Genomic DNA, 24573 nt, shown 5'->3' on the forward strand with positions numbered 1-24573 from the left:
AGAGTGCTAATGAACATGATAGCCTCACGTTTTGGCTGGTATTCACACATTGGGCCATATTCTAAATATTTTGTCGTCATATGTAGAAAGACTGCTAGCTTTAATTAGGCTACTGGCACTTGGCCCCTATAAATTGTTTTTTGAAGCTATATTGTCATTAGAGTAAGTGCGTTGTGCTCCTAATAAATTTCAATGAGTGTGATGGGGGATTTTGTTCTAAAGGGGGTGGAGTTAAATGACAGTAATACAGGACGCTTGGATATGTGTGAAAGGCTTTAATTAGGCACACAGCCCATTATCCTTTCAGCTGCCCAAACGACAGAACCTTCCGCTGGTACCTCCGGAGCAGTTCCCCTCAAAGGAAGAGGTTCTCCGTTCAGATGTTCACCATGTCTGACCACTCCCACATCTACCTTCACTGCCTGAGCAGAATATGCAGCCAAGATGAGAACTGCACAACGGTAACTCCCCACCACTGCAATCTGTACACAATGGTAACTCCCCACCACTGCAATCTGCACACAATGGTAACTCCTCACCACTGCAAACTGTACACAATGGTAACTCCCCACCACTGCAATCTGTACACAATGGTAACTCCCTGCTGTCACAAACTGCACCTTCGTAAATTCCCGGGAAGCCATGCTGTGCTTTGAGTAAGAGGGACCCAGCCACCTCATCCTCAGGCTGGGCTTTGAGTAAGAGGGACCCAGCCGCCTCATCCTCAGGCTGGGCTTTGAGTAAGAGGGACCCAGCCGCCTCATCCTCAGGCTGGGCTTTGAGTAAGAGGGACCCAGCCGCCTCATCCTCAGGCTGGGCTTTGAGTAAGAGGGACCCAGCCGCCTCATCCTCAGGCTGGGCTTTGAGTAAGAGGGACCCAGCCGCCTCATCCTCAGGCTGGGCTTTGAGTAAGAGGGCTAATAACGATGGGTGTGTTTGAGACAGGTCAGCCAGCAGCCTGACCTGAGAGCTTCCTGCGTTCACTGCCAGGGATGTGACAGGCCTCACCTGAGCCCCAATCTGTCAGGACACACCCCTTTATTAAAATTTGGGTTTAGCTTACTGCTATTGTGAGAATTGACCATGCATGTGTTTACATTTCAACAGAATATGTCTTTGATGTTATCGCTACTTTATATCCAATGACACGATATTAATGAAACCTTGGGTTTACACTTATTGTTGCTTTGGATGAAAGCGTCCACAAAATAAATGTAATGTTAATATCATTGATAAACAGTCAATACATGAATGGATAGACCTCAATTTAAAAAGACCATATAATACATTGTAGCAAACTGAGTGCTACCGCTCGTTTGAGAGATGAGAGAGAGACAAGTTCTTTTTCAGGACGCGACTGCGTCTTTTTATTTTCCGGCCGCCACGCGGCTTTCTGTTCGCAATACACAATACACAAGGTATATGTTACAATTCACGGCTGACTGCCCGTCAGCTCTTCTTCCTCCTCCAGTTCTCCCGCTTCTCTCTCCGTCGAGCCGCTTTTAAACGTCCAGGCTCACTGTCGAGGTAATCAGCACATTGTCAATCAATCAAACAATTAACTATCCGTGCTGATTAATAAACCCCAACAGCCGTGGCGCAGAGCTCCGAGAGCCGCCCCGCCCACTCTCTCTCTGCAGCCAACGCAAAACCACGCCCACCCTACCACATACCCCCACCGCCTGACTTAGGCCGGGGAGCCATCCGGCCGATGACCGACCCCCCCCCCACCCCCTTCGGGGCGAGAGAGGAAGTCCGCCACCACCATCTGCGCCCCCGGCCTATGAACCACCTTAAAATTAAAGGGTTGTAGAGCCAGATACCACCGGGTGATTCGCGGGTTGGTATCCTTCATGCGGTGGAGCCATTGGAGGGGAGCGTGGTCCGAACAGAGGGTGAATGGGCGACCCAGCAGGTAGTAGCGCAGGGACCCGACCGCCCACCGGATGGCGAGGCACTCCTTTTCTACCGTGCTGTACCTCGCCTCCCGCTGGGATAGTTTGCGGCTGAGGTACAGCACCGGGCGGTCGACTCCCTCCACCTGCTGGGTCAAAACAGCCCCCAGCCCTCTGTCCGATGCGTCGGTCTGCAGGATAAAAGGAAGAGAGAAATTAGGGGTGAACAAGAGCGGCTCCCCGCAGAGGGCTTCCTTTACCCTCTCAAACGCTCGCTGGCACGGCTCCGTCCACTGGACCGGATCTGAGGCACCTTTGCGAGTTAAATCAGTCAAGGGGCTGGTCAGCTGTGAAAACGCCGGAATAAACCGTCTATAGTAGCCGGCCAACCCCAAGAACCTCCTTACCTCTTTTTTCGTCTTGGGTCGTGGACAGGTCGCAATCGCCGCGGTTTTATCCACCAGAGGTCGCACCTGTCCACTTCCCAAGTGGTACCCCAAATACCGTACCTCCGCTCGGCCAATCGCACACTTCTTTGGGTTAGCCGTGAGCCCCACATGCCGCATATGCTGTGCCCAGCTGCTACTGTGGATGATAACATCATCCAGATAGGCAGCAGCATACGCAGCATGCGGACGCAGCAGCCGATCCATCAGGCGCTGGAAGGTGGCTGGGGCCCCGAATAACCCAAACGGAAGTGTTCGGAATTGGTACAAACCGTCCGGAGCAGAGAAAGCCGATTTCTCTTTGGACTTTGCAGACAAGGGAATCTGCCAATAGCCCTTAGTCAGATCCAGTGTCGAGAAAAACGAGCCGTGCCCAGCCGATCCAGGAGTTCGTCGACCCTAGGCATAGGATAGGCATCAAAATGTGACACAGCATTCACTTTCCTATAATCCACACAGAACCGAATAGAGCCATCCGGCTTACTTACCAGCACGATGGGGCTATTCCAGGCACTGTGGGACTCCTCTATTACACCCAACTCCAGCATGGCCTTTATTTCTGCCTGCACCAATTTCTTTTTGTGCTCCGGCAGTCTATAGGGGCGGGAACGTACCGTTACTCCCGGGGGGGTGTCGATATGGTGGTGTATGAGGTTCGTGCGTCCTGGTAGGGGAGAAAACACATCCGCAAACCGTTTTTGCAACATGGCAAGGTCTGCTCTCTGACTTGGCGAGAGGTGGCTATCTGAAAGGGGTGGGGTCTGATTGATTGAATTTACTACCTCCGGCCCCAGCTCGTCCCTCTCCTGATCCACCGTTACCAGAGAAACAGCCACCACCTCTTTCCAGGCTTTTAATAAATTGAGGTGATAAATCTGTTTCGCTCCCTCTCTATCAGCACGCTCCACCTCATAGTCAACCTCCCCAACTCGTCGTGTGACCACGAAGGGCCCTTGCCACTTGGCGAGTAATTTTGTACTGGAGGTTGGAAGTAATACCAGGACTTTATCTCCCGGCGAGAATTGACGTAGTTTCGTCCCTCTATTGTAGTGCCTCTGCTGACGTTCCTGAGCCTCGAGCAAATTCTCCCGTGACAACCGACCCAGTGTATGGAGTTTTGCTCGCAGGTCCATAACGTATTGCAACTCATTTTTGCTGGGGCTTGGACCGTCCTCCCAGCTTTCTTTAACTAGGTCCAATATTCCCCGAGGTTTTCTACCGAATAACAGTTCAAAGGGAGAAAATCCCGTGGAGGCCTGGGGAACCTCCCGCACTGCAAATAATAGAGGGACTAACCACTTATCCCAATTTCGGCTATCGTCGTGAATGAACTTTCGAATCATGGACTTCAGAGTTCTATTAAACCGCTCCACAAGCCCATCTGTTTGGGGATGGTATACACTGGTTCTAATAGAGCGGACGCCCAGTAATCCGTATAGCTCATTTAGTGTACGTGACATAAACGAAGTGCCCTGATCAGTCAGAATCTCTTTCGGGATTCCGACCCGGGAGATAATTTGAAACAGAGCTTGCGCAACACTCTTAGCTGAAATATTGCGCAACGGCACTGCTTCGGGATACCGGGTCGCATAATCCACTAAGACCAACACGAAACGGTATCCCTGGGTGCTCCGTTCAAATGGCCCGATGAGGTCCATAGCAATTCGGTCAAAGGGAACCTCTATTAAGGGTAGTGGGCGCAACGGCGCTTTTGGGGTGGCCGGGGGGTTCACTAATTGACATTCGGGACAGGACGCACACCACCGACGTACGTCCGCCCAAATGCCCGGCCAGTAAAACCGAGCCATTATTCGGTGTAGTGACTTATCATACCCTAAGTGCCCCGCCATGGGGTTGTAATGAGCCGCCTGGAAAACCATTTCCCGGCGGTTTCTGGGTACCAACAACTGGGTCGTTTCTTCACCGGTCTGAGCGTCACGACACACTCGATACAACCTGTCCCTAATAATAGAAAAATAAGGGTGAGAGAGTACTGCATCGGGGCGCACCTGCTGACCATCAATCCGCATCACTTGGTCATAGGCAAAGCGTAAGGTGTCGTCCCGAGACTGCTCGAGTGGGAAATCCTCCATGGGATGGAACACCGGGACCCGGGGAGTCTCAACCTGAGACTCACCTGGGTCCGCCCCCCCTCGGCCGTGTCGGACAGACGTCACACGTCCCTATCAGTCGTGGTCACACCCCAAACAGGTTCCCAGAAATCTTTCGAAACCCCGCCCAATCAGTGCCCAAAATTAGGGGGTGCGAGAGCCGGGAGCTAACCGCAGCCTTCAGAATATGCGTTTTTCCCTGGTAACGAATTTCCACGGGTACTACAGGATACTCGTGCACATCCCCGTGCACACGCCGAACGGAAACCCAGGACGCCTTTACCAATGCCTCGGATCGAACCAGGCTTTGTTGTATCATGGACTGCATAGCCCCCGAGTCCAACAGCGCCCGGTGTTCACTCCCTTGCACCCTTACCGGGATGCAGTACGCTCCCTCTGGATCGGGAGCGGAAGTGGGCGGTCCGACCACCCGGACCAGCTGCCCGACTTTCATGATCGGACAGTCGCGGTGCAGATGACCCGGCTGCCCGCACCGCCAACACCCCGGACCAAGCGCCTGAGGAGCCCTCAGTGAGGCGGAGCCCCCTGCCACTGAGCCTGGGTCTGTAGAGGGAAAATAAGCAGAGGGGAAATTAGGTTGAGGGAGAGGAGGGGTCGAGGCACGGGGAAGAGGAGAAGGGCCAGCACGAAGAGGGGGTCTCCTCCGGGGAGCCGGTTCCGGCCGCTCTTGCTGCTGGGAGCCAGGGTAAAGCGCCAGGTGGTCCTCCACCAGCGTGACTGCCCTGTCTAAATTGGTTGGTCGATGGCACCGAACCCAGTTGGCCGTCCCTTCCGGCAGCCCCTCCACGAACCGCTCCAGGACGTCCTGCTCGACGACCCCCCCCCCTCCCCCGCGGACTGGATTTCTGGCTGTAGCCAACGCCGGGCCATGTCGGTCAGGCGTTGCGCGTAGGCGAAGGGCCGGTCTCCCGCCCTCAAGTTTGCCTCCCGGAACCGGCACCTCTGATCCTCCGGGCTGCAGCCCAGCCGGTCCAGAACCGCCCTCTTGACGGAGTTGTAATCGGCCCGGGCGCCGGAAGGCAGCCCATGCGCTGCCTGTTGAGCATCGCCAGTTAAGAGGGGCAGGAGACGTACCACCCACTCCACCAAGGGCCACTGGCACGCCTCCGCTGCCACCTCAAAACTTTCTGTGAACGCCTGGACATCATCCTCGGCGGTCATTTTTGTGGAGCTGGATCCGGAGTTGGGGACGGGACTGGTGGTCCCGGGAGCTGGCCTCGCCGGCGGCGGCCAGCTGTCGCAGCGCCTGCGTCTGGAGGGAGACTTGTGCACGCAGCGCCTCCATCTGCTCAGCGTGCACCGCTGCCTGCCTTTCCTGCATCTGAGCCATCCCCTCTAGCATCCGCGCCAGCGCTACGAGAGGCTGTGCTACCTCTCCCCCGGTTCAGGTTAGGATCCATCCCGGACTCTACTTTGCGTGGCTGGCGGGCTGAACCGTTTCTGCTTTCTTCTCTCGATACCAGACTCTCCTCCCCGTACGGGCCACCACTGTGGCAAGGTGAGTGCCACTGCTCGCGTAAAGAGAGAGAGAGAGAGAGACGAGTTCGAAGTAATCACTTCTTTTTTATTTGTAGCCGAACACACGGCTTTTCGTTCACCCGGTTACATGGGGTTTTTACAATACAATCGCCGTACTGCCGTACTTCCTCCGTCACCAGCCTCGGCGAATGCCTTTTAAAACACCCAGGCTCACTGTCAAGGCAATCAGCACATCGTTAAACAATTAAACATTTAAAGAGCGGTGCTGATTAGCAACCTCTAACAGCTGTGGCGCAGAGTCTGAGAGCCGCCCCGCCCACTCTCTCTCTGCAGCCAACGCACAAACCACGACCCCCCTACCACATCTATATATACAGTTTAACTTGTAGGCTACAGTTGAGGCCAAAAGTTTACATGCACCTCGGCTAAAGACATTCAAACTCAATTTTTCACAACTCCACACATTTCATGTTACCATGCATTTCTGTGTGAAGTCAATTAGGGTATCTGCTTTATTTCCATAAGAGGTCATTTCAAAATAATCGCTAAGAGACATTTTTTTCAGCTTGTATGTACTATATCAAATTTTCAGTGGGTCAAAAGTTTACATGCACTTTGTTAGTATTTGGTGGCACTGCCTTTTAATTGCTTAACTTGAATCAAACACTTGGGGTAAGCTTCCACAGGCTTCTCACAATACTTCGCCAGAATTTTTGCTCATTCCTCCTGCCAGAACTGGTGTAACTCAGTCAGGTTTGTGGGCCTCCTTGCTTGAACACACTTTTTCAGTGCAGTCCACAAATTTTCTATGGGATTCAGGTCAGGGCTTTGTGATGGCCACTCCAATACTTTCACTTTGTTGTCTTTAAGCCATTTTGTTACAACCTTGGAGGTATGCTTAGGATCATTGTCCTGCTGGAAGACCAAGTTCTGACCAAGTTTTAACTTTCTAGCTGATGTCTTGAGGTCTTGCTTCAGTATTTCTAGTTCATTCTGGATTTTTTATGCCGGCCTTGGAGTAGGGGCTTCTTCCTTGTACAGCAGCCTTTCAGGCCATGGCAATGTAGGATTCTCTTAATGGTGGATGTAGATACTTTGGTACCTGATGCTGCCAACTCCTTCACCAGTTCCTTTGTTGTTGTCTTGGGGTTCAGTTGAACCTTTCTGACCATAGTTTGTTTAGCCCTGGGAGTTAATTTGAACTCTGCAGTGTCTGTGGTCCCAAGGTTTTTATATTTGTATACAATTGTTTGTACAGATGTTCGTGTTACCTTCAGTTGTTTGGAAATTGCTCCTAAGGAGGAACCAGACTTGTGGAGGTCCACAATTTTCTGGCAGAGTTGCTTGGATTTTCCCATCGTATCATGGGCAAAAAGGCAGTGGCTCTAAAAGTAGGTAGTAAATACAGCCACATGTGCCAATTAACTCCCAGTTAACTCCTAATTATGACAAAAGGAACGGTAAAAAGTAATTGCATCAATTTCTGGAATCTTCCAGACTGTTTAAAGACACACTAAACTAGGTGTATGTAAACTTTTGACCCACTGGAATTCTGATATAGTGAATTAAAGCTGAAATAAATATGTCTCTAATCGATTGTTCACATCAGAGGTAATTTTAAAACAAAGCAGATGCCTCAATTAACTTGCCAAACTAAATGTATGGCAACATGAAATGTGCAGAGTTATGAAAGACTGAGTTTGAATATCTTTAGCCTAGGTATATGTAAGCTTTTGGCCTCAATTGTATGTATGTGTATACATGTCTCTCTCCAGATTTCATTATGGTACATACATTTATATGCATTATTATTATTATTATTATTATTATTATTATTATTATCAGTTACTCATAGAAAACACAGTACATAATGAAATATCTCAACAAAAACGTGTTTTCAATGTACAAAAATGCCAAGATACTCACCCATACAAAGCACTGTCTATAAGCCTATAATTAAAACTTGCAAAATCTAGGCCTTTAAAAGTATTGACATCAATACTTTTGATATAAAAAAGGGGTGGGGCAGTGAATAAATAAATACATATAATAATGGAAAATATTTTGGCCTATTAAAACATTTTTTAATCTTACAAAACTATCCAGACATATGTTTGCCCAATTAATGTACTGTATGTCTGTGGGTTGCATAAAGTTTAGCACAATAGTACCATTTATTTTACAATGTAAAAATCATATTTGTGAATAACAACAATAATAATAATAATAATAATTATTATTATTATTATTATTATTATTATTCCAAACAGCATCCAAAGCACTGGATTCAGACAATTGTTCAAACATAGTGTCGCCATTTTCACAATTTCAGGTGTAACAACTGCATAGCTCAATTTCCGTGATTGGCGTTTCACTTTCATGTGACACATAAACTTTGAATGACAACGTTCTCAACATAGAATGAGACCATCTAACAGCTCACGATATTAGCTCTCCATCAACACCAAACATGACTTTACTGCATATTAGATTGGCTATATAGTTTAGACAAAGTCCGTGAAACAAAGTCCTGGTCCCAAAAACATTTAAATGTGCCAGGAATCTGCTAACAGAAGATAACAAGAACCTGCTGGAAAGAGACCTCGCCAATTTAAGGTGGAGCGGAATTTTCGAGTCGGGAGCTGCGAATCGGGAGCCAACTTCAGCGTCGTAATCACTGACGATCAAATGCCATTTTCAAATAAATTGTGTAAATTAACAGATTACACAAATACCACAACTTTTGTTTTCGCGCATAATTTATGCACCGACATAGCCTACTATTCACCTTCAGGACCGACAACAAAAACAGATATGCCGTCTCAGAAACGTCAAAACCATCTTGATACGTCTACGCCTTTGGATCATGCTTTTGATTGGATAATATACGTGACTCACCGAATCATTGACCAATAGAAACATGCTATTGATCCGTCCATTTTGCTTTTGACACGTCCCGTCTCCAGATACTCCCGACTCGAGAAAGAGACTGTGGGTCAGATCTCACATTTCAGCCCTGAAATGCAAATAAAATAAAATGTCTTGTGGCGCATTTTGAATAAAATGAAGTGGAACTGGTAAGAACAGGTATCCTGGAAAGTCAGCTCTCGTTAGTTTTTTTAAATATTTTATTTAAATACTTCACAAACAAACACATATGATGAGTATAGAAAGGGAAAATAACCTTAAAAATTGTCAAAAACAAAAAAGGAGAGAGAAAAGAAACTGTTCATTCGGGAAGGCACAAGAAAATGTACAAACAAAATACCAAAAATTACACAAACTTATAAACAAAAGCACGTGCTTGTTATTTCTTATTATTTTGTAATAAGAAATAATAAAAATTACTTACCTCACACATTACCATGTTACATAGGGCCATCATTCAGGATGTTAATGGGTCAGTGACTGGCAGGGAGACTGGTGGAGCGTTAAATAATTAATTAATTAATTAAATTTAATTTAATTTGCTGTCAGTAGTAGGCTATTTGTCTTGAGATGGTTTGTTATAATCAAAAAGGCTTATTTCTGTGTTCAGCCTACATATATTGGAGAACTCTAAGTCCCAACATCAATATAATTCACAAGTTGTTGAATAGGCCTGATATATGTACTGTAAGCACCATAATTCATTGGACAGTGACACATGTTTTGTTATTTTGGTTTGAAAGGATACAATGACAATTGAAGTGCAGACTGTCAGCTTTAATTTGAGGCTATTTTCATACATATCGGATGAACCGTTTAGAAATTATAGAACCTTTTGCACATAGTCCCCCCCATTTTCGGGCATCAAAAAATATTGGATAGTTTAGCATAATGTAGAATAAAGTAATCATTTTTAATATTTGGTCACACATCCTTTGCATGCATGACTGCTTGTGCAATGCACAGACATCACCAGACGATGGGTATCTTCCCTGGTGATGCTCTGCCAGGCCTGTACTGCAGCCATCTTCAGTTCCTGTTTGTTTCGGGGACTCTTTGCCTTCAGTCTCCTCTTCAGCATGTAAAATGCATGTTCAATTGGATTCAGATCCGGTGATTGACTTGGCCAGACAAGGATTTTCCACTTTTTGGCCGTCAAAAACCCATTAATTGCTCTAGCAGTATGTTTCGGTCATTGTCTTGCTGCATGATGAAGTGCCGTCCAATGAGTTTGGAGGCATTTGGTTTGATCTGAGCAGATAAAATATTTCTGTAGACTTCATAATTCATTGTTCTACTTCTGTCTGCAGTCACATCATCAATGAAGACAAGTGAGACTGTTCCACTGGCAGCCATACAGGCCCAAGCCATAACACCCCCTCCACCATGTTTCACAGATGAGGTGGTATGCTTTGGATCATGGGCATTTCCTTTTTTTCTCCACACTTTCCTCTTTCCATCACTCTGGTACATGTTAATCTTTGTCTCATCTGTCCACAAGACTTTGTTCCAGAACTCTTGGGGCTTTTTTAGGTGCTTTTTAGCAAACTGTAATCTCGCCTTTCTGTTCTTCAGGCTTATCAGTGGTTTGCATCTAGTAGTGTACCCTCTGTAGTCCTGCTGGTGTAATCTTCTACATATGGTAGACTTTGACATATCTACACCTGCATCAAGGAGAGTGTTTTTGATCTGTTGGGCTGTTGTCTGGGGGGTTTTCTTCACCATAGAGAGTATTCTCCGGTCATCCACTACAGTGGTCTTCCGCAGTCTACCGGGTCTTTTGACATAATTGAATTCACCAGTTGTTTTTTTTCTTGTTAATGATGAACCAAACTGTTGACTTGGGCATGCCCAGGGTTTTTGCAATCTTCCTGATTGACTAATTTTCATTTCTGAGCCTTATGACGGCCGGCTTATTTTGCATCGACACTGCTGTCTTCCTCATGTTGTCACACCCCAACAACAATCTCCAAAGGCAATTGCAAAGTCTAGAATCAAGACTAGACATCAACAGCTCTCTTCTGCATTCACTAACGACACAAATTAATATACCTGCCAAACGAAACACATCTGTGAAGCCAATTCAACAAATACTTGTAGTACCTTAAAATGGGGGGACCATGTACAAAAGGTTCTGTCATTTCTAAACGGTTCATTCGATATGGATGAAAATCCCACTGACACTCTGCACTTCAACCTCATAGTCATTGTATCCTTTCAAACCCAAAGTGCTAGAGTACAGAAACAAAATAACAAAAAATGTGTCACTGTCCAATGAATTATGGTTCTCACTGTATGTGCTAAAATTTGGCAAAGATCTACATGGATGAAATATTTGTTTATTCTGCATAACTTATTAAATACCGTGACTGATGCAGCTAATAAATTATACCTGCAGATTCCCATTCCTCCCCGCAGCCCTTTATCTTCAGCTTCTCTTACCTCAGTTCCACTCCACAACAGATGACTCCACCCATCGAACATTCAGTTGAGCAGGTAAACAGGTAAGTAAGGAAAGGTCCAAAACAGAAACGGAAGCTTAACGGCCATTTTAAAAACGGAGGAGAAAGAAATCCTAGGAAAGAAGGAATAAAATGAAATGTAAAAAACGGAGTAAACAGTCTGTTGTGGAGTGGAACTGAGGTAAGAGAAGCTGAAGGTAAAGGGCTGCGGGGAGGAATGGGAATCTGCAGGTATAATCGCATTAACCCGCGTAATTCAGAAAAACGGATAACTGGCAATAAAATGGCGAGTTTAATGCGTAGTCTAACAAGCTAAGAGCTCATACGGAATACAAACATACCTTTTAAGAAGTAATTTAAAATTTAAAAAGTAATTTAAAAATAACCTTTAAAAGAAAGTTTACTTCAGTTTTTTGATATTCCATGACCACTTCTACTACGTGAGGAGGTAGCCTAGTGAGAAGGACGTCACAGGACTTGTCGCTTGTTGTTGACATTTTTACACTTACTGCACTATAAACCCTGATTTTGTTTTAAATTAAACAATTAAGGGGTTGTTACTTTTTTCATGTTTTAGAGGAAATCATTCCCATTAGCCTACTAAAATTAAGTGGTTTGCAATACTGAGGAAAAATATACAGTGCATGTTAGGCAGAGATTACTCTAGGCCTATATGATATCATTTTACTCATAGTCGGACACCCTCCAGAACCCGGACACGCTTCTTTGCGGCGTTGGTCCCGTCCTTTTTATTGAAAATTTCGAAAAGATGTGGGGGTTGGAAGTAGCCTAGGTGTCCGGTATTTAGGGTAATTTAACTACCTTTGTGTGAAATTCCATGTCCTTCCAAACATATATGGACATATTACGACGACTTTAATAAACATTACCCTGTTCGAGTGAATAGAATGGGGGCAATTCGGCACTGGATGACGATCTCAGCTACAGTTTACTGTCTACTCTCGCAGGCTTTGACTGGGGGTGTCCGTCTGTCTTTGACTAGGCTAACCGACGATGGTCTTCTAGTTTTCCCACTAGGAAACAAATAAGGTTAGCTGACCTTACAATTCCTATATGTATGTGTTTGTGACAAACCTGTCTGTTGTTGTCTGTTGTCAGTTGCTGTGTTTCAAGCTGCTTATATATCGGGTTAACGGACAAGGAAGAACGCAGGCACCTATTACGCGAAAATTGCGAAAAAGCGTCCACCTACAGGTAAGCGGATGAAAAGGCTGCGTCCGAATAGGCCTCAAAAGTCTGACGTAACGCAGAGCAAAAACCTTGCTCGTATATGGAATCTCATAAAAAACACGTTTTCAACGTACAAAAATGCCAAGTTACTCAAAAGTATTGATATCAAAATGACGCCAAGTTACGGCACTACAAACAATATAGGCTATCTTGCCTCACCGAAATAAAATAAGATGCATTCCAAAGCAGTGCTACCCAATAGTTCCTCAGTTCTTTCAAGTCACTTGGCCCTGTGTGTATAAGCATTGGACTACATGGACAGGCCAAACATATGTGTGGATGGCTATCTCACAGTCAGGATTGATTGAATAGGCGTGTATATGTCCAATTTGTATTGGTATGAATGTATTTCGCTGCCCAACCTTTCTGTTGTGTGAATGATAGTATGTGTCTTGGTATGTGTGTGTTCGTAAATGTGAATGTAACATGCTGCGAGGGAAATGTCCCCATGGGGATAAAGAAATTCTCTATGTATGTATGCACAATATGTATTTTACAGTATTTATTGTACGTAGCAAATATACAATAACTTGTACATGTACTCAAATTCAGTTCAGAAGCAAGTATGAACATGTTTTCTGGAGAAATATGCTTCCTGTAGTTACTGAGCAGCAGTTTTGTGCATGAATTTCAATGTGTTCCATGAGGCAATTCGAAATATTTGACTCTTTGATCTTACACAAAGTTTGCATGACATTGTAAAATTGTAAGATTACAAAACACAGGGCCAAGTGACTTGAAAGAACGGAGGAAATATTGGGTAGCATTGCTTTGGAATGCATCTTATTTAATTTCGGTGAGGCAAGATAGCCTATATTGTTTGTAGTACCGTAACTTGGCGTCATTTTGATATCAATACTTCTGAGTAACTTGGCATTTTTGTACGTTGAAAACGTGTTTTTTATGAGATATCATTTCTTTTTGCAAAGCGTTTTATTATGAGAGTGAGAAATGCGAAGTGATCCTGTAAGAAACGGTTGTGGATTATGGCTGTCCTTGTGTGAATTTGTACAGTCTGATGAGCGTGTACTGTTGAGCAGTTTCAGTTTGCTATATATGTAAAACAGTGGCTGTGACAAAGAAACTCAGGTGAAATATGGCATGTATGTACTCACGGATTTGACGGCCACCCAACAATCCTTGATTGAGAAAAGAATCAGCAAGCACGTAGAATTAGAGCTTCCTAGGTCGCAACTTGTGTACCCTGCTGTCCTGCTCCGTTGTCTGTTATTTCGCGGAGATGCACTTTTAGTGTTTGTGTAAGGTTTATAAGGCAGTTTGATAGGCTTATCTGCAGGTGTTTTGCTAAGCTAGAACCGGAAAACTTGATAGTGGAGAATAGGAGCAGACGCATATGTCCCAGTAGGTTTTGCATATGAGAAAATAACAACAGTGTGAGAGAAATTAGGATGAAATTATGAAATTGCGTAGTTGAAACAATGTGTTTTTAGCAGAATGGGCATGTAGGTGAAGGTTGACATGATCACAGACTATAGTACAGAATAAAAAAGTGACCACGAGCGTGCTTATTTTCCTCACGGAATGGTATATATAACAGTCGGTATAAAGCAGTAGCTGTCAAAGTGGAGTGTTACGTGACGTGTGAAACTTACTGCACTAATGTGCTGTTTTTTCATGTTCAGTACTAGTAGCCTAGTTATATTTATGAGTGAGTCATGGTTTTAAATGTAATGTTTTAATGGGGAGTTGCAGAACGTACATACGTAGTAATTGTTTGTATGTGGTTAGATAGAGAACAGGGCGAGGTAACATGAATGTAGAAACGTGGCGTTTGCTGATAAGAAGGTATTGTACGGTAGCCAAGTGAAGTAATATAGTTAGTAGAAATGGCACAGTGGTGAACTGGTGTAACTTTGTAATAAAAGGAATACATTTGCCGTCATGAAATGCATATGAGTGGGCGTGGGTGAGTTTTGGTAAAGAAAATATAAAAGCGTAAGAAAACGTTCGTGTAAAAGAGGACATTATCTGCCTGAGGGCGAGGCGGGATTCAATCCTTCATCAACCGGAGGTTTACCAGTCTGTGACTTTGTTAGTGCAGCACCATGACATAGCTATGCAATGCGCGAAATATCATTAGCAAACCTGTCCGTGGTTTTAAAGAAGAACACAGGCCAGTAAGCACAGAAGAGCTCCCGTTGAATCCATATGGCTTTCCAATATTGTAGCCGGTTAATAACTGAACGTGCAGACAGTACGTCATAATGCAGTGTATACGTTCGGTGAACGGCGTGTAGATATGGTGCAAAAGCAATAATTGATAAGTAGTAGACAATAATTAGTGAGGGTCGAAGCAGGTTAAAGAAACATGTTCCTACCTGGGCTTGAACCTATGACCCCGTGTTCCCAAGACTGTAACCTTACCCTCTAGGCCACATGCAGATTAACTGTTCAATTTGGAAATGTTTCAGAATAAAAAGGTATGGGTATTTTGCGTGTGTATGCGAGTTTTTGATTGGGTCGTGAGGGTGAGGATTTGGCTGGTGTCGGTAAAATGTCCAATGGGGAAAATAAGAATGAGAAGAAGAAGAAGAAGGAGAAAACGCGAAATCTGTCATAATGTACAGAATTTAATGTTTTTAAGGGCTGAGTGTCTGTGGCTGTTGTGGTTATTTCTGTGGGGAACCCTGAAAAGTGGCAAACTCTCAGTGCTGTATAGGTATGGGGCATGCCCCCGCCAAGGCATAACTTGGCGGGATGGCATACCTGCCACCCCAATGTTCCGAAGATTGATGGACTACTAAAAGCCCATCTTAGATACTTCGCCCCGTGCATTCTTACAGTGATGTTTCATGCAGGCTAAATAAACGTGGACAACCCGGTGAAAAATATTACTTCATTACCAGGGTTCGAATTAAATTAAAAAAGGAATAGGCTACCAGTCACAAAAATGAAACGAAATGGTTGTCACATTGAGAATGGTTGCTCACGCTCACCCTCCTGCCCACTCATATTTATCGACATGAATCCCAATTAGTATGATTGTATGAAAATAATTCATTAAATTTAATGCAAGATAGGCATACCATGTTAGGCCTACAAATTTACTACTGTACATATCATCATTCATAAATTTCAAACATGTGGAATTAAAAACATAATCTAGCTAAAAATGTCTCATTTCCCTTTTTCTTGAATGACAAACTTCTGTGTTATGGTTAATATGCTGATTATGATCTGATTATAAGCCTATGCATATAATAGCTTAAGAACCACCACACAACTCAGTCATGTTGATCGTTTGTTTTCGTGAACTGCCAAATTGTGCTTCACTTTAAATTTTGCTGCCGTAAGGAATTGTGGGAAGGCATTATCTCCTTTCCTTTCGTAAAGGACGGTCCAGTGTGCCCTATGCTAAAGGAGATAAGATAGGAAGCATTGAAGCACCTTTCCTTAGCATTTAGAGAATTTGAACAGCTCTTATCATGGCTGCCACTTAGATACTTCCGGGTTATTTCACTCAGTTAGGAACCTTCCTGAGCAAAAAAGACTATTTGGACGCAACCCATGTCTTTTTTGCTTAGGAAGGTTCCTAACTGAGTTCCTAACTCCACATCTTTCCTTAACCTCATGACATTTTCCATCAAGGTCAAGGAAAAGTGGTTAGGAACAGACATAGGACGTAATTGTTTTGACTATGCGGACGCAGCCATAGTCTTTTTTGCTTAGGAAGGTTCCTAACTGAGTGAAATGACCCGGAAGTGTCTAAGTGGCAGCCATGATAAGAGCTGTTCGAATTATCTAAAATGGCTGGCCATATTTTGGCTAGTAATATCTTAGATTCAGTTATCCAAAAAGATCATTTAGATATTGTCAGGATTCTGCCCTTTTCTGTTTCTGTTTTTTCCTTTTCTGGGCCGCCAGATGGCGGTACTTCAGTTTGTATTTCAGTTTGCTCCCTCTTTAGTTACCCCTGTGTTAATTGTATTATTGTTTTCAATTATTCTGTCATTGCTTTTCTTTGTGTCTCGTTATCCCTCCCTGCTCTGGTTTGATTGTGCTTTGAGTTCACCTGTGTCTTGTTATCTTTCTGGCTATTTAAGTTCTCTGTTTTGCTGATTTGAGTGCTGGTTCCTTGTGTTTCTGCCTGAGAGTATCTGCCTGTCTGTTTCAGCCTGCATTGTCTGGCCTTGTTTTTCTTACCTGTTTTCTGTTACCTGTATGAGAGTAAAATATTTGATTGGATTTGCGTTTTTGGAGTTCCTGGTGTTTTCCCCACTCTGCGTTTGGGTCCTGGTCCCCTGTTACCTGACATATCTTAAATCACGAGGAATGAAAGATCTTTAACTGAAATTATGAATAAGTCAGAACTAATGTGTAGATATCTCTAATTTGAGTTATGACTAGTCATAATTGAAATGGCGATACAGTATCTGGAATTCACGTTTTGGATAGTCAAAACTGAATTGTAGATATCTTAATAGGAGGTCCCATACAACTGAATGGCGAAAGTAACTTCAATCTTACTAGCAAAATGTAATTTGAGATATTAAAAGTTTTCTGATGAGTGAAAATGCAGTTAGATCTTAAATTAGCTCTTTGACTAGTCATAAATCAGTTACAGGTACCTGTAATGTGAATCTGGTCAGGCTATTAAATGTTTGCGACACAACACCTTAATTAGCATTAAACAGGCACAGAAAACAAACTAAGATTGGGGGAACTGGCGCCCTCTAGTGTGACGGTTGGATTCAGGTAGGGTTATTTCCCAAATATATATAAAAATAATTAGCACCCATAAAGATTCTTATAAATAAAATCAAAATAAATCTACACCAATATTAAGAGAAACTCTTGTGGCCTTCCATGGCTTCCTGTTTCACTGGAGGATTAAACTGAGAGAACCTGCTGGTGAAACCCATTTTTCATCTTCGCCACAGAGAAAGACAAAGAACTGACGAACGAAATGAAAATGGTTGCTGACCTTTGAAAATCAGGCAATGGATCAAAAAATAAACTGAAGATGCTAGTTACTACTGTGAGGGCAATAATGAAGAAGTTTAAAACTGCTGGAGGGCAGCATGGTGGTGTGTGTGGAGTTTGCATATTCTCATCCCATGTCTGCATGGGCTTCCTCCCACAGTCCAAAGACATTCAGGTTAAGCTAATTGGAGACACTAAATTGCTTGAATGTATGAGTGTGTAAGTGCATGGTGTGTGTGCCCTGTGATGGACTGGTGACCTGTTCAGGGTTTTTTCCTGCCTCTTGCCCAATGCATGCTGGGAGAGGCTCCAGCCCCTCTCACAACCATGTCCAGGAGTATGATGTAGGATGGATTTAAGGATGCATATACTGAAAAGAAAAATACGGTGGTGGATCTTTAATGTTATGGGGCTACTTTGCTCACACTGGTCCTGGGGCCCTTGTTAAGGAAAGCAGCATCATGAACTCTACCCAAGTACCAGGACAATTTAGCCCTAAACCTGACTACCTCTGCCAGCAGACTGAAACTAGTGGATCTTTCAGCAAGACAGTGACCCCAAATTCACGTTAACATCCACAAATAAAAAGGTTAATGATGCAGAAGCATCATTGTGCAATGGCTACAAGAGTCTAAAGACTGCTGAAACTCCCTGAAAACCTGTAAATCAATTGAACAGCACAGCCCATAAGCACGGATCAACAAAGGCATCAGGATCTGGAAAGATTGTGGGTGGAGGAAGAGTCTTAAGATCCCTCCCAATGTGATCTCTGGTCTTATAACACGTTATGTTAAAATGACTCAGTGCCATTATCCCTGCAAGGGGAGGGTGCACACAGTACCAAATACAGGGGTGCCAATTATTGTGATGCACACTTTGTAAAATTGTTGTATCATCTGAGAAATGTGTCATTTTGGTAGTTTCCATTATATCATTAAATATATTCCATATGTTGGACAATTAAAATATACCTCAGCACTGGTAATCTTTATATTCAACGGTCTTAGTAATTGTTATCATGGGTGCAGAATATTTTGGAAGGAATTGTATTACTGTACAAGTTTATGGCTCAGTTAATTTCCAGATTTGTCCCTGTCTGTTCTATGAGATTTGATGTATGTGTGTGTCTGTGTGTATTATTATGTCTGTGCGTTATCATGTCCTTCTTGTGTGTATTTACAGGTCTGCCAATTTGGGTCAGAACCCACTTGTGAATCTGATGTGGTGTGTTCAGGTGTCCTGAGACAGGGGGCGCTGTTTCTAAAATGAGTTCCTCAGAGGAGACCGAGACTGACGATGGAACCCACGGCCCTGCGAGAAAGAGGTAAAAATGCATGAATCAGAGAGTTAATGTGCTGTGAGTTAGAGCTGCAGTAAGAGGATGAGTTTAACTGGAAGCTCTGTCTCCATGTGCTATGAGTTAGAGCTGCAGTAAGAGGATGAGTTTAACTGGAAGCTCTGTCTCCATGTGCTATGAGTTAGAGCTGCAGTAAGAGGATGAGTTTAACTGGAAGCTCTGTCTCCATGTGCTATGAGTTAGAGCTGCAGTAAGAGGATGAGTTTAACTGGAAGCTCTGTCTCCATGAGCTGTGAGTTTGACCTGCAGTAAGAGGATGCGTTTAACTGGAAGCTCTGTCTCCATGTTTTGTTCACAGAGTTCGGGTAGAGAGGGCAGAGTCACCTGTACCCAGCTGTCTGTCTATGAAGAGTAACCATTCAATTGATCTTCCAATCGAATTCAGAGGAGAGTTCAGAGGTGATCAAAGGTAATGAAACACGTTTGTATTGAATTAAACCTGCAATAAGAGGATGATTTTAACTTGAAGCTCTGTCTCCATGTGCTATGAGTTAGAGCTGCAGTAAGAGGATGAGTTTAACTGGAAGCTCTGTCTCCATGTGCTATGAGTTAGAGCTGCAGTAAGAGGATGAGTTTAACTGGAAGCTCTCTGTCCATGTGCTGTGAGTTGGAGCTGCAGTTAGAGGATGAGTTTAACTGGAAGCTGTGTCTCCATGTGCTGTGAGTTTGACCTGCAGTAAGAGGATGCGTTTAACTGGAAGCTCTGTCTCCATGTTTTGTTCACAGAGTTCGGGTAGAGAGGGCAGGGTCACCTGTACCCAGCTGTCTGTCTATGAAGAGTAACCATTCAATTGATCTTCCAATCGAATTCAGAGGAGAGTTCAGAGGTGATCAAAGGTAATGAAACACGTTTGTATCGAATTAAACCTGCAATAAGAGGATGATTTTAACTGGAAGCTCTGTCTCCATGTGCTGTGAGTTAGAGCTGCAGTAAGAGGATGAGTTTAACTGGAAGCTCTGTCTCCATGTGCTGTGAGTTTGACCTGCAGTAAGAGGATGCGTTTAACTGGAAGCTCTGTCTCCATGTTTTGTTCACAGAGTTCGGGTAGAGAGGGCAGGGTCACCTGTACCCAGCTGTCTGTCTATGAAGAGTAACCATTCAATTGATCTTCCAATCGAATTCAGAGGAGAGTTCAGAGGTGATCAAAGGTAATGAAACACGTTTGTATTGAATTAAACCTGCAATAAGAGGATGATTTTAACTGGAAGCTCTGTCTCCATGTGCTATGAGTTAGAGCTGCAGTAAGAGTATGAGTTTAACTGGAAGCTCTGTCTCCATGTGCTGTGAGTTTGACCTGCAGTAAGAGGATGAGTTTAACTGGAAGCTCTGTCTCCATGTGCTGTGACTTAGAGCCACAGTAAGAGGATGAGTTTCACTGGAAGCTCTGTCTCCATGTGCTATGAGTTAGAGCTGCAGTAAGAGGATGAGTTTAACTGGAAGCTCTCTGTCCATGTGCTGTGAGTTGGAGCTGCAGTTAGAGGATTAGTTTAACTGGAATTTCTGTCTCCATGTGCTGTGAGTTGGAGCTGCAGTTAGAGGATGAGTTTAACTGGAAGCTGTGTCTCCATGTGCTGTGAGTTAGAGCTGCAGTAAGAGGATGAGTTTAACTGGAAGCTGTGTCTCCATGTGCTGTGAGTTAGAGCTGCAGTAAGAGGATGAGTTTAACTGGAAGCTTTGTCTCCATGTTTTGTTAGCAGGCTTCGGGTAGAGAGGGCCGGGTCACCTGTACCCAGCTGTCTGTCTATGAAGCGTGATCATTCAATGCCTCATCCAATCAACTTCAGAGGAGAGTTCACAGGTGATCAAAGGTAATGATACAAGTACACATTGACACTATTGTTGAATTAAATTTAATTGCCAACTTTCAGGTGTAGTGGGGTGCTGGATAGCACGTTCAGGTCCACATGGGTGTATTAAATCATTTTCAAGTGTCATGATGTGTTTTAGGCCTTTTCCACACGTATACAGATTTTTTAAAAACGTAATTTTTTCCTTTTGTTTTGGACTCCCGTCCACACGAAAATGGCGTTTTAAGTCACTGAGAACTAAGCTTTTTGAAAACGCCTTCCAAGGTGGAGATTTTTTCAAAACTCCGGTTTCTCTGTCTTCGTGCGGACAAGAAAAACGGAGCTTTATGAAAACGCTGACATCATGACGTCAACTTGTGCATCTGTTACCATGGCAATTGGTGTATTGCGCATGCGGCAATCGTTTTAGCGTTCTCGTGTGGAGGGAGATATTTTTTAGAACACCGGTCGAGTGGATGGGATTTTTTTTTTTAAACGGAGGGCGAAATAACTACTTTTTCAGATTAATCCGTATACGTGCGGACAGGGCCTTATATCAGACTCAGATGTGCTGTGAGTTAGAGCTGCAGTAAGAGTATGAGTTTAACTGGAAGCTCTGTCTCCATGTGCTGTGAGTTAGAGCTGCAGTAAGAGGATGAGTTTAACTGGAAGCTCTGTCTCCATGTGCTGTGAGTTAGAGCTGCAGTAAGAGGATAAGTTTAACTGGAAGCTCTGTCTCCATGTGCTGTGAGTTAGAGCTGCAGTAAGAGGATAAGTTTAACTGGAAGCTCTGTCTCCATGTACTGTGAGTTAGAGCTGCAGTAAAAGGATGAGTTTAACTGGAAGCTCTGTCTCCATGTGCTGTGAGTTAGAGCTGCAGTATGAGGATGAGTTTGACTGGAAGCTCTGTCTCCATGTGCTGTAAGTTAGAGCTGCAGTAAGAGGATGAGTTTACCTGGAAGCCCTGTCTCCATGTACTGTGAGTTAAAGCTGCAGTAAGAGGATGAGTTTACCTGGAAGCTCTGTCTCCATGTGCTGTGAGTTATAGTTGTAGTAAGAGGATGAGTTTAACTGGAAGCTCTGTCTCCATGTGCTGTGAGTTAGAGCTGGAGTAAGAGGATGAGTTTAACTGGAAGCTCTGTCTCCATGTGCTGTGAGTTAGCGCTGCAGTAAGAAGATGATTTTAACTGTAAACTTTGTCTCATGATTTGTTCACAGAATCCACTGCTCACAGGTGTCCAACCATATTGTAGAGAGGAGTTCAGGGAAACTGTTGTCAAAACAGGTATTATTTATATTTTTTTCTATTTTAATATTTGCTTGTGTGATTGTCTTGTACTGTACACTGCATTTCCTTTGAATATGATCGCATGACAAAAAATGAATTGGTAGCCTTTAATTGATAAGATTGAATATGTAATCAGGTTTTTTTAATTTTGTAGAGTGCTACCTGGTCCTCCTGGGCTCACAGAAAGACCCAAATTCTTTTTTAGGACCCAAACACAATGGCAGAGTAAGACTCCAAACAGAGTGTTTGAAGCATGCAGTTTATAGTCCGAATTTTCCAAATGTATTGCATTGAGAAACTGATTTATTCTATGGGAACTCTTGATTTATCACAAGTAGTGTCTACAAAACCACACAATAAAATGTCCAGTGTTAATTCAACTCTCAATGTGTTTACTCATCTTTTAACAGATAATGTTTCATCCCACTCTGCAATGTGGGACCAAATGTTATCTGTTAAGTGTTGAATTGACACTGGACATTAACTGGACATTTTACTGTGCATTAATCAGGGATAAAAGGTGCACTTCAAACCTGAGGCTTTGGACCTTCTGCATGTGTTCTGTTTAAAAGTATCTGTTCCCGTCCTGGCCTTCCTATAAGAGAAAACATGAGACATATTGCAAGAATCTGATTGTTTCAATGGCTCTGATACAGCACACCACTTAATGTGTTTATTTCACACAGCTGTAGCACACCTCTTCATGTGTTTATTTCACTCTGATACAGCACACCTCTTCATGTGTTTATTTCACACTGATACAGCACACCTCTTCATGTGTTTATTTCACACTGATACAGCACACCTCTTCGTGTGTTTATTTCACTCTGATACAGCACACCTCTTCATGTGTTTATTTCACTCTGATACAGCACACCTCTTCATGTGTTTATTTCACACTGATACAGCACACCTCTTCATGTGTTTATTTCACACTGATACAGCACACCTCTTCGTGTGTTTATTTCACACTGATACAGCACACCTCTTCATGTGTTTATTTCACACTGATACAGCACCCATCTTCATGTGTTTATTTCACTCTGATACAGCACACCTCTACATTTGTTTATTTCACACTGATACAGCACACTTCTACACCTCTTCATGTGTTTATTTCACTCTGATACAGCACACCTCTTCATGTGTTTATTTCTCACTGATTCAGCACATATCTTCATGTGTTTATTTCAAACTAATACAGATGACCAGCAACCCTGTGAAGCATAAGGATCTCACTGACTCACTGGAGAGAGATGAGCAGCACAGTAAGAGTTTTCACTCATTGCTACTGTGTGTCCATTTGAATGCTGAAATGAGCTTAGCAGTCAAATATACAATGTTTTGATTTTTAGCATCTACACTTTCATAATAGTGTTTTACATCAACAGTCTTTCATATAGAAACCATCACACACTACATGTGTGAGGGCGGGGAAGTGTGAAGACCAGACGCGACCAAACAGGGGATCTATAAGTTACCAAAGGGCACTCCAGTAACCACTGAGTCTCGTGAGAGACAAAAGAAGAAGGGGGTGCTATACTCCTAGGGGACGTATCCCAAATAATGAATAATAAACCCCTAAACGGGTAACTGAGGAAGGAGTATATAAGGAAAATAAAGGAACAGGGAAATGAGAAATGAAAAATAAACGACTTCGAACCGAAGCTGAGAAAAAGAAAATGTCTTTTCAAAAACAAACAGAAGACATTCTGAGGCCAACTAAAACCAGGGGGAAAACTGGTTAGTAAGAGGCAGAAAGGTTTGTGCCCCGAAGGTGACACAATAACCCCTTAAAACCGCCAACCTCAGAATCGGGACAAATACTGTCCGAATACCTTTTTCCCAAAAAACAAAATCAAACTAAAGTCTGAATTCTTTTTAAATTCCTTGGTTCCTAAGATCCTTACACCTTGCTCAGAAAAGCGACAGGGAACTGGCTAGAGCAAAACACGTTACACTCAAGCACCGTTCCACTGCCTACTGACGCTTTAAATACCCAGCCCCCGGTGTGGCTGGTAATCAGCGGAAGATGTGAGCAACCAACAGGTGAAGCAGATCAGAGGTAATCCTGCAGGAATGCAAGGAATGTTAGAGCAGGAACAATCATCCCACAGGAACCAAAAATAACGATTAGCTGAGTGGCTAATCTGCAAGCTCGAAACTAATCGTCCCCACACACCAAAATAACGATTAGCCGAGTGGCTAATCGGAATGCTAACCACTGAGCCGGTGCAGGCACGGAAAAATGATCTACCCTGCACAGAAACCGTGACAACATGTACATAACGGTGTTTAAATTAAAATATAGCATCCATCTGTGATTATGGGGCAAGCAAATGCACATGAGATTAAATGTCCTTGAAAGAGATTCAAATGGAGTTTTTGTCCAGGATTAATGAGCACTGAGCATAAAAATTATAAGATGATTAAATTACTACATGACCCATGAAGACCATATTTACCACATCATATTATGAAAAATTAAGAAATTTGATGTGATAAAGGAATTGAATCATTTTTCATTGTTTGATATGTTTTCATTTTGTGTGTAGAGCACACTGTGAGAAGTGTGTAATTAGAGGTGTGTAAACCATTGTGAA

General features: G+C 43.6%; 3 protein-coding genes across 9 annotated transcripts in view; 2 read left to right on the forward strand and 1 right to left on the reverse strand.

The window, feature by feature from the left end:
* Positions 1-24573, forward strand: part of LOC118218904 — a 284420-nt gene that overhangs the window by 23705 nt on the left and 236142 nt on the right. The window lies entirely within an intron of this gene.
* On the reverse strand, positions 1406-13747 carry LOC118218924 (transposon Ty3-I Gag-Pol polyprotein). 6 transcript variants are annotated; one of them, XM_035401694.1, is made up of 4 exons: positions 13709-13747; positions 8851-8968; positions 4829-5016; positions 1406-1519 (listed from the first exon to the last, which is right to left on the reverse strand). In XM_035401694.1, exons 2-4 carry the CDS (start codon positions 8889-8891, stop codon positions 1503-1505), a joined length of 246 nt encoding a protein of 81 aa, XP_035257585.1. In that variant the 5' UTR covers positions 8892-8968; positions 13709-13747; the 3' UTR covers positions 1406-1502. The 6 variants fall into 6 exon arrangements, 5 of the variants coding, with proteins under 5 accessions (XP_035257585.1, XP_035257584.1, XP_035257582.1 ...); XM_035401693.1 differs by lacking the exons at positions 1406-1519; positions 13709-13747 and adding exons at positions 9305-9372; positions 11323-11797 and having other exon boundaries at positions 2321-5981; XM_035401691.1 differs by lacking the exon at positions 1406-1519 and having other exon boundaries at positions 2321-5016.
* LOC118218880 (NACHT, LRR and PYD domains-containing protein 3-like) overlaps positions 11545-24573 on the forward strand; it is a 33204-nt gene continuing 20175 nt past the window's right edge. The window contains exons 1-9 of the mRNA XM_035401606.1: positions 11545-11573; positions 12462-12557; positions 18772-18861; positions 19193-19303; positions 19621-19731; positions 19933-20043; positions 20590-20703; positions 21901-21967; positions 23175-23238. Coding sequence (XP_035257497.1) covers positions 11560-11573; positions 12462-12557; positions 18772-18861; positions 19193-19303; positions 19621-19731; positions 19933-20043; positions 20590-20703; positions 21901-21967; positions 23175-23238 — 778 coding nt within the window. The 5' untranslated portion in view covers positions 11545-11559. The remainder of the gene's footprint in view (positions 11574-12461; positions 12558-18771; positions 18862-19192; positions 19304-19620; positions 19732-19932; positions 20044-20589; positions 20704-21900; positions 21968-23174; positions 23239-24573) is intronic.

This window comes from Anguilla anguilla, chromosome 19, assembly GCF_013347855.1.
Source record: "Anguilla anguilla isolate fAngAng1 chromosome 19, fAngAng1.pri, whole genome shotgun sequence".
NCBI classification, from domain to species: Eukaryota; Metazoa; Chordata; class Actinopteri; order Anguilliformes; family Anguillidae; genus Anguilla; species Anguilla anguilla.

Coding starts and splice junctions, on each gene's coding strand:
- LOC118218924 (XM_035401691.1), bottom strand. CDS start 4,434: ATGGAGGATTTCCCACTCGAGCAGTCTCGGGACGACACCTTACGCTTT.